The 7,882-nt window shown below is 53.5% G+C and overlaps 2 protein-coding genes across 2 annotated transcripts; one reads left to right on the top strand and one right to left on the bottom strand.

Annotated features, from left to right (window-relative positions):
- Positions 1-223: 223 nt before the first annotated feature.
- On the bottom strand, positions 224-5,862 carry GEA2_2 (GDP/GTP exchange factor for ARF; the record flags this gene model as incomplete). Its single annotated transcript, XM_036771054.1, has 20 exons — positions 224-427; positions 504-895; positions 946-1,046; positions 1,111-1,353; positions 1,412-1,545; positions 1,606-1,723; positions 1,786-2,001; positions 2,064-2,359; positions 2,433-2,842; positions 2,906-3,020; positions 3,069-3,146; positions 3,200-3,285; positions 3,368-3,485; positions 3,548-3,832; positions 3,889-3,909; positions 3,973-4,092; positions 4,143-4,780; positions 4,833-5,144; positions 5,200-5,559; positions 5,610-5,862. The coding sequence occupies 20 exons, from the start codon at positions 5,860-5,862 to the stop codon at positions 224-226; spliced, it is 4,500 nt and encodes a 1,499-aa protein (XP_036636899.1).
- A 198-nt stretch (positions 5,863-6,060) lies between these two features.
- PC9H_001403 (uncharacterized protein) lies at positions 6,061-7,882 on the top strand (the record flags this gene model as incomplete). Its single annotated transcript, XM_036771053.1, has 4 exons — positions 6,061-6,794; positions 6,847-7,118; positions 7,168-7,265; positions 7,328-7,882. The coding sequence occupies 4 exons, from the start codon at positions 6,061-6,063 to the stop codon at positions 7,880-7,882; spliced, it is 1,659 nt and encodes a 552-aa protein (XP_036636898.1).

Genomic DNA, 7,882 nt, shown 5'->3' with positions numbered 1-7,882 from the left:
GATATACACATAATTGGCCTTCAATAATCAAATGAACCAAAAAGGTTTGATAGAGACTCTCTTGAACATCTCTACTGTGACAGGGTATGATGGCAAACTAATGTGTATCCTCAAGCACCAACCAACTTGCACTCTTCTCATTCTTGATTCACACAGTAAATATTTGAATTCATGGACATTGGTCTAAAATGCATCCCAAAACCTTTGTTTTTAGAGAAGATAGCTACGCAGAAGCAGCCTCTCGAGAAGAAGGAATGATTTCTGCAAGAAAGCCTGGCAGGAACCGCTCCATGCGCTCGTGCGTCGAAGTCCATACCGTCCGCTGGCGCTCCGTACGATAATCCTCCCCCGGGGGTGGCGGAATCAGAAGGCTCGCAGCGTTCATCACCAGGAGCACATTTTTCAGCGATTCAGGCACAGCCTCGTTCTACAAGTCAAAACCCGTCAGCCTCGTCATTCACAGGCGAGGATTGGCGATAATCAATAAATGAAGTTGAACTTACCAAATGGTCCCCTTTATCCACATTCATCAACCGGTCCAACAAATCCAGAACCTGTATCCACACAATCCGTATATCTGTATTCGCCTGGCTCTCCCGTACCTCGAAGTGCATGAAGGCCTTGCAGAGGAACGCAGACGCCCTCAGGCGGCTCTCGGGCATCCCCTGCGGGTCGCGCTGATTCACCTGCGGCTTCACCAAATCATCGAGGAGAGGGAACAACACACGGTTGAATATTTCCTCGACTTGCGCGGCATCGGCCTTCTCCAACACCAAATGTGGTCCCAGGAGCAGCCGTTGTAGTTGGCTGAGGGCGCTGTACCGAACCTCCCGCGCAGCGTTGGCGGACTGCCTACTGAGGGAGCTCAACAACGGCAAACAATGTTGCCGCCATACTAGAACGTAGTGAGATGCCGCTTGCGTAAACATATCAACTCTGGCACACCTTGGGCCTGAGGGATATCCGTCTTGATGAACACAGTCATGAACTTCTTCAAATCAAACATCGAATCCACCGCCTTGCATCCGCGATCGATTACAGGCGACCTACAGGGATACAAGAAACGATCAGACACGATTGAGGGGGTCGCACCCGGCAGGCGTAACTTACTGCGCCGAAGTCAACTGCTGTTTTTGACGCCCTCTTGTTTGCTGGTTCTCGATGGCCTTTCCCGCAGCCGTAGCGAAATCATCTAATATCATAACAAGCCCCGCAAAATTATCCGGAGTGACCACTTGGTGCGGCCCGTCGCTCGCTAGTGAGCTTATAAACTCGAAGGAGAGCCGAGATGCTTCGGGGTTCGACATCGTGGAGCGGAGCAGAGCAAAGATGAGGTTCCATTCCGTCTGTGATCTATTCAAGGCGAGGATAAAGGTTGTAGTAAGAAAGGCGGTGAAACCAGAAAACATACCTAACGATATCCGGATGCTTTTGGATTACGAGGACGACACCCGAGACAACCTGTTCCGCTACAGAGTTCGCAGCATGTGCGTGCAGACCCGAAAGGAGATCAAACGACACATATACCTGGTCTCGGAGCGCAGGCTATATCGCCATCATGATAAGCAAAACGACCTCTGACAGCAAGCCAGCGACGACACCAACCTTCGTTGCGAGGATGAGGCATAATCGCAAAAGCGCCACTACGGCTCGCTCGATGAGTAGAACACTATAGTGGTTCGCGGAGGACAACAGCGCAGACAAATGTTCAAAGACGATTGGCCTGCAATAATAGCGTCAGCACCGTTCATACATTGCATAGTTTAGCAGTGAAACGGCACACACCAGAGCTCATCTATCCGATCTGGAGTCTGGCACAAAATACTGACCATGGTCTCGAGCAAGAACACCGAAGCGGGATCGTACGGTAGTGCGTAGGCATCGCCGTCAACCGCTATAGCACCATCGTCGGATTCCTGTTTAAACCGGGCGACGGTCCTTTCGTGGGCGAGCGCCTCCAGTGACCGAACGGCCGCAACGAGGGCCTCGAGGTCCAGTTGCCTATAAAAACGAATTTAATCAGGAAGTCAGTCAACCTACAATGATATGATATATAAACGCACATGATCTGACTGTAAAGCTCATCCAGCCGACACGACGTAATGCAATCAATCGTGCAGAGCGTGTTCTCGATGTCTGAGTCCGTGGCATCCGGGACCTGGTGGTCTGAGGGGCCATACGGCGTCATGAGGTACGAAGACAGCGCGGACAGCAGACCGCCGTCGTTACGCTGTTGCTGTCGCGCAGGCTGACTGCCACGCAAAGGAATCATAGAAACGCCACCGAGGAAGTCTTCCATCTGGAGCATCCGCGTCGGTAACAGCGAGTGCAAGAACAGGTTTTGGAACATCTCGAATATCTGTTTTCGATGATCGTCAACACCCCTTCGCCGCAAGTCCCGCACCTCGCTCCGTTCTATGAGTCGGACTCACCTGCGTCCATCCTTCGCGAAGCGCATTCCCATTCCCATTGACGATGTTGAACAACACAACCACCGCCAGCTGCCCTTTGAAGTTCGTTCCAAACTTCACCGACAATGAGGACACCGTTATCGCCTGTCCTTCGACCTCCACAACGGGGTAATTCGGCACCTGCGCTGGCAGCGACTCCGACAACAGACTCGTTGCCTGCGACAGCGACACCACCACGAAATCAAACACGTCGGGTAAGTTGAAGCGCCCGGCGAGCGTCGCGCACTGCCGGAAGCCCGCGATCGCACGCTGGATGATGTAGTCATCGTCGAAGCTGATGAAGGCGTATGCGATCGCGGAGATCACGGGCTTCCACACCGACTTGAACATGTTGACATCGAACAACGCGCTATTGCACATTAGCAGTTCGCCTATCGGAATTACGGTACTCAGCGACTGATGCTAATGAAAGTAGTTGAAGCGTAAGTGCGTACCGGATTGCCGTGAGCGCGCAAGGAGCTCCTTCCACGCATATTCGAAGCCAAGTTGGCCTGTATGTTCTTCTGGCATGACGATCTCCCGTTTGCGGATAGAATCGTAGATGTTTTGCTACATCGCCTCAATAATTATGCCTGGAAAGACAAGAACGGCGCTCACTAGATATTCCGGCGCGAAGTTCGCACCGTTATTCACCCCCCTAAGGTTCCTAGTATAATCCTCTATCGACATCCTTTTCTATTACCAACACTCTTTAGTGGAAGATATGTTAGGAGGGCTGTGGCACTCACGAGGACCTGCGGATTATGCAGATCGGTATTCAACATGATGACAGAGTAAGCCAAGACGTAGACGGCATCCTCGCTCTGAATGCCCTCTAACATGAACAGCAAGGTGTAAGCGAGCAAGAACATATTCATATAGATGAAATGAAATGAAAAAGGCACCCTTCAACTCACCTGGCTTCGCAGCGAAATATATAGACGCAAACGTCTCCGTGATCCTCGCAATCTGCTGTGCTTCTCCAGGCAACCGGAATGACTCGAGCATCTCCCGCATAGCATCTGCAATATGTTTCTGCGTTCTATAGTCAGTTCCACTCTCGCTAAGTGCAGCTAGCACACAGCCCAAGCACATACCCCCTTGAAATCGAACAGACTGATGAACGCATGCAGCACATCGACATTGTCCGGCTTCGAGATGAAATCCCCCAGCAACCTCTTATCGATCCGTCCACACCCCTTCAGGAACCGCGCTAGGCTCTGCGCCTTCGTCGTCTCCGGCCCCAGATCCGCGTAGATGAGACCGTGCTCCTCGAGGAACGCGAGCCCCGTCTTCGGCTTGGCGTTGAAGCGCGCAGCACCGGTGAGGACGAGCTGCTTGCGCGACTTCGTCTCCATAAGGGCGGATGGTTCGGGGTATTCCTACAAGTTGGAATGAGGACTATTTTTTAGTGAAGCCATGAGAGATAAGTACGCACTTTCGGCCAGGTTGCTGACTGCTGTATACTCGTTGTAGTTAGTGATAGTGATGCGGACATGATGAGAAACGGAGGGAGACGCACACCATCGGCACGGACTGCCATGTCGTTGACGAACGCAAGTAGCAGATCCAAGCACAGATACTGCGCATTCCTCTGCCGCACATCTATTGCACCTCCCGCATACTGCGACGAATAAACACTCTGGATGCGAAGTCAAACCACAGCACACGACCTCACATACTAAACCGCACCTTGGTCAAAAACTCGATCAGCCGCTCGAACATATTCTCGCAGTTCACATCGCAGTCATAGTTCGTATACAGATCGACCATGAAGCCCGGTTTGCGCGCGAGCTGGCTAAGCGTCTCGAGGATCTGATCGCGCGTTTCTCCGCGGGCGGGGGCGACGAGCACGCGTGTCGGCGTCGCCGCGCCCTCTCCCGATTCGGGTTCTAACGACCCGCCAAGTGTCGGCGTCGAGGGATGCGGCGAGTTCGGTATTCCTGACTTCTTCGATATCGAAAGTGCTGTTTGAGCTTTATTCGTCGCTGGCGCGGGAGCCAGCCTGTCAATCGTAAACGCCAAAAACAACTCCAGCTGCAGCTTCAGCCGTGGGCGCATCGTCTCGAACACAGTCGCGACCGTTCTCAACGCCGCCTGCAATACATGTGGGTTGTCAGAGCGCGCGAGCTGGAACATATACTTGCACCCGGAGTCAACGACGAGGGCCTCCAGGGATGGGAAGAGGATGAGGGCGGAACCAGATTCTTCGAAGGCGATGTTGAGGGCGCCGAGGGCGACGAGGCGCGTGGAGTCGGTGTGCTGCTGATCATGTGGGTCGAGGACGTTGATAAGCACGCGGAGGAGTTCCAGGATCGAAGGGAGGCCATCTAGTCGGTATATGTGAATATTGCGAGCTTCTCATAAACAAGAGGCACGAACATGCAGGTCTGGGAGACGAGGTAGGAGTGCGCAATGGCTCTGGTTCTGGCTCTGGCTGCGGTGTTGCGGCCCTTTCTTTTTCCACTGAGGGTGGTACATCTGTGTCGGCGTCAGGGGCGGACTCGGCTTCTGGTAATTCATCAGTTAACGCGTCCTTCGTGGATACGTTCATACGGATTTCGCCTTCTCCAGCCTCCTCTTCGCTTTCACGCAGCTTTTCCTCTTCTGCTATCGGATCCAATGTGGTTAAGCGCGAGAACACCGCCTTGACCAGTCCGTGCATCGTATTCTCGGCACATCGCCGCAGGATTTCTGCACATATCTATCAGAAACACCTTGAAACTCAATGTGCGGATGATAATCGTACCACTGAGACGCATTTGACAACAAGTCGTGAGCACCGTTTCCAGCATTTCGCAGACCTCAACGTCGCCAAGCAGCTGCCCAACTGATCCGCACAAGCAATCGTGGATGACAGTCATGATTCGAAGCAGAACGACTTCGTCTCCAGACGAGTCGCTTGCTTCGAACTTGCAGTGCGAGACGGCGCTGCTGAGCTCGACGAGAGCCGTGTCCAACGACACGGCATCGGGGGAGATGAGCCCACATACAAAGAAATGGTGGAGGGAGTGCAGTGCAGAGGAGGTTATGGGGCCAGTAGATAGTGGCGAGCGTATGATGGCGAAGAATGGCGCCAGGAGTGTTGGGAGAGGTATGGTGTCGATACCTAGTATGGTCAGCTACCCATGCACGTACGCGTGATCAGACGCGACGTACTTTCGACCTCGCTGATGGTCCGTTTCAACTCCTGAAACCCTGCCATCAAGTCCCCCTCCCTGCTCGTGGTCCTTGTCGGCTGTACGGGATGCGAGGGACTTGATATTCGGAGCCCGAGATTGGTGCCCAATGCCGAGTCTCTGGAACTCATGAAATGGGCCGTGGATGCCCATCGCGAGTTCTTGCGCATGGTCGAGGTGACTGAGAGGATTTCTGAGTGTAGGACATGTTTCGTCGAGACGCTCCGGGTCATGGACGTTGTAGATGAAGTTATGAGCTGTCCTGAGCTGTCCAAATTCAAACTTCATCACCAGGATTCGAAGTGCTCGTTCACGTGATCACGTGTCAGTCAATCTCCTTAGTGATCGCGCTTCATCTCTTTCTCCTCTACCACACTTGAATTCTGTAAAGGCTCACCTTTGGCAGAACTCTGCGCACATTAAGCGCAACAATGGCAGACAGTCTCGCCGACACGGATACTCTTATCGCGCTCGTATCAAGTATCGTCAACGACCGCTTGCCTCAAGTTGAGAGTTCATCTGTACTCGAGGCCATCCTCCATTGCGATGGCGATGTAGAGTTGGCCGCGAATTATCTCCTGCAGAATGCCAGTATAACGCACGTTGGACGTCCTAAAGGCAAGAAACGAGCACATTCCGGGCTTGACGCGTGGCTTCAACGCGATGCACCTTCTCCTAAACGAAAGCTAGTTTCACGCAAAGAACCTTCCCCCGAACCCACTGATGTGTTAGTGACGCGTCATTTGTCCCCAGCGCCCCCTCGGCAGCCACGCAGCGTGCCCAACCTTCTGTCGGTTCTCCAGCAGCCCAGTACTAGTAGCAGCCCATCCAAGAAACCCCCGTCGTCGTCGCGGAAACCGAAACCCCCGAGCAGCGTACCGCGCCTACCGCCGCTGACACTGCCTTCCCCTGCCATGGTCGCGCAGCACACCCCCTGCACGCTTCATATATCGATCCTGCCTCCTGAGCTCGCCTGTAAGCTTTTCTACACAATGGTCGATCTGGCGAGAGGAGGGTGGAAGCGCAATAAGTGGTGGCTCTTTGAGCGTATGGTGGAGAGTCCACATCGGACGGCGTTCTTTGTGCGGAAAGATCTTGGTTCGAACCAAGACGATAAGGGGAAAGGGAGGGAAAGGGCTGAGTGGACCGAAGCTGCGCAGTACTGGTGCGCTCTGTCTCGATTGCGGTGCCGAGCACCTTTCATTTTTCTACTACAGGTATAATGGCACACCTACTGACATACCTCCTGCCTTTCCGCCAGAAATGGAGGAAGCTTGTCACATCATTGAGCGCGCGGTGAACGCTGAAATGCGGAAACGAACACGCTTCGATATGGAATGGAGACCGCCGTCCGACACACCCGAACCTCTGTGGCAAGCCAACGTCGCTGCGTCGAACTGCTACGAAGGCGGAAAGGAAACTGTCGGATGGCATTCAGACCAGCTGACATACCTCGGGCCCTATCCAACCATCGCTTCGTTAAGTTTGGGTAAGCGGAAGATATGTGGAGATTGTTTCAGTCATGAACTGCTCAACAGGAACCCGGCGAACATTCAGTCTGCGGGACGTCGTCCCAGCAGAAGAGCAAGAGAAACGTCATGCGCGGACGTATAATATCCCATTGCCACATAATTCTGTACGGTTAGGCTCTGCCATCCACTCCCCCCTCAGCTCCTCACATTCACGACTACGTACTAGTTGGTTATCATGCACGCTACGACGCAAGAGCGGTTCAAGCACTCGATCCCGCCCCAAAGCGCCGTGGACATCTACAAACCTATACTCCCTAGGTCGGCGTTCAGCATCTCATCAGTGAAGTCTGAGGAAGACGACAAGATCGAGCCAAGCAACATCCGTATCAACATCACCTTCCGCTTCTACCGCCCCGATTTCCGCCCGCAGAGCACACCGCGATGTAAGTGTGGAATCCCGATGATTTTGAGGCCTGATATGAAAAATACGACGGTGGCGCGCGAGAAGAGTTCGCGGAAACCCGCTTCGTTAACCGGGACTCGCAAGGCGCGGTCTGGTGGTACTGGACGGGAAGTAGATGGGCGGGGAGGTGGAAGTGAAGAAGAAGATGGGGGAATAAATGGGGATGGGGATGAGGAACCGGAGATGAAGTACTGGTGGACGTGCTACGCATACGCGCAGAACGAAGGGAAGGGATGCGGGCTTTGGAAGGTGATGGACATGCACGCTGAAGGACGAGGGTGGAAAGAAAGAAAGAAAGGACCTGAAAGCCTTGAATGA

This window comes from Pleurotus ostreatus (assembly GCF_014466165.1).
Source record: "Pleurotus ostreatus strain PC9 chromosome Unknown scaffold_1, whole genome shotgun sequence".
Classification (NCBI taxonomy): domain Eukaryota; kingdom Fungi; phylum Basidiomycota; class Agaricomycetes; order Agaricales; family Pleurotaceae; genus Pleurotus; species Pleurotus ostreatus.
This window is presented reverse-complemented; position numbering and strand designations above follow the sequence as displayed.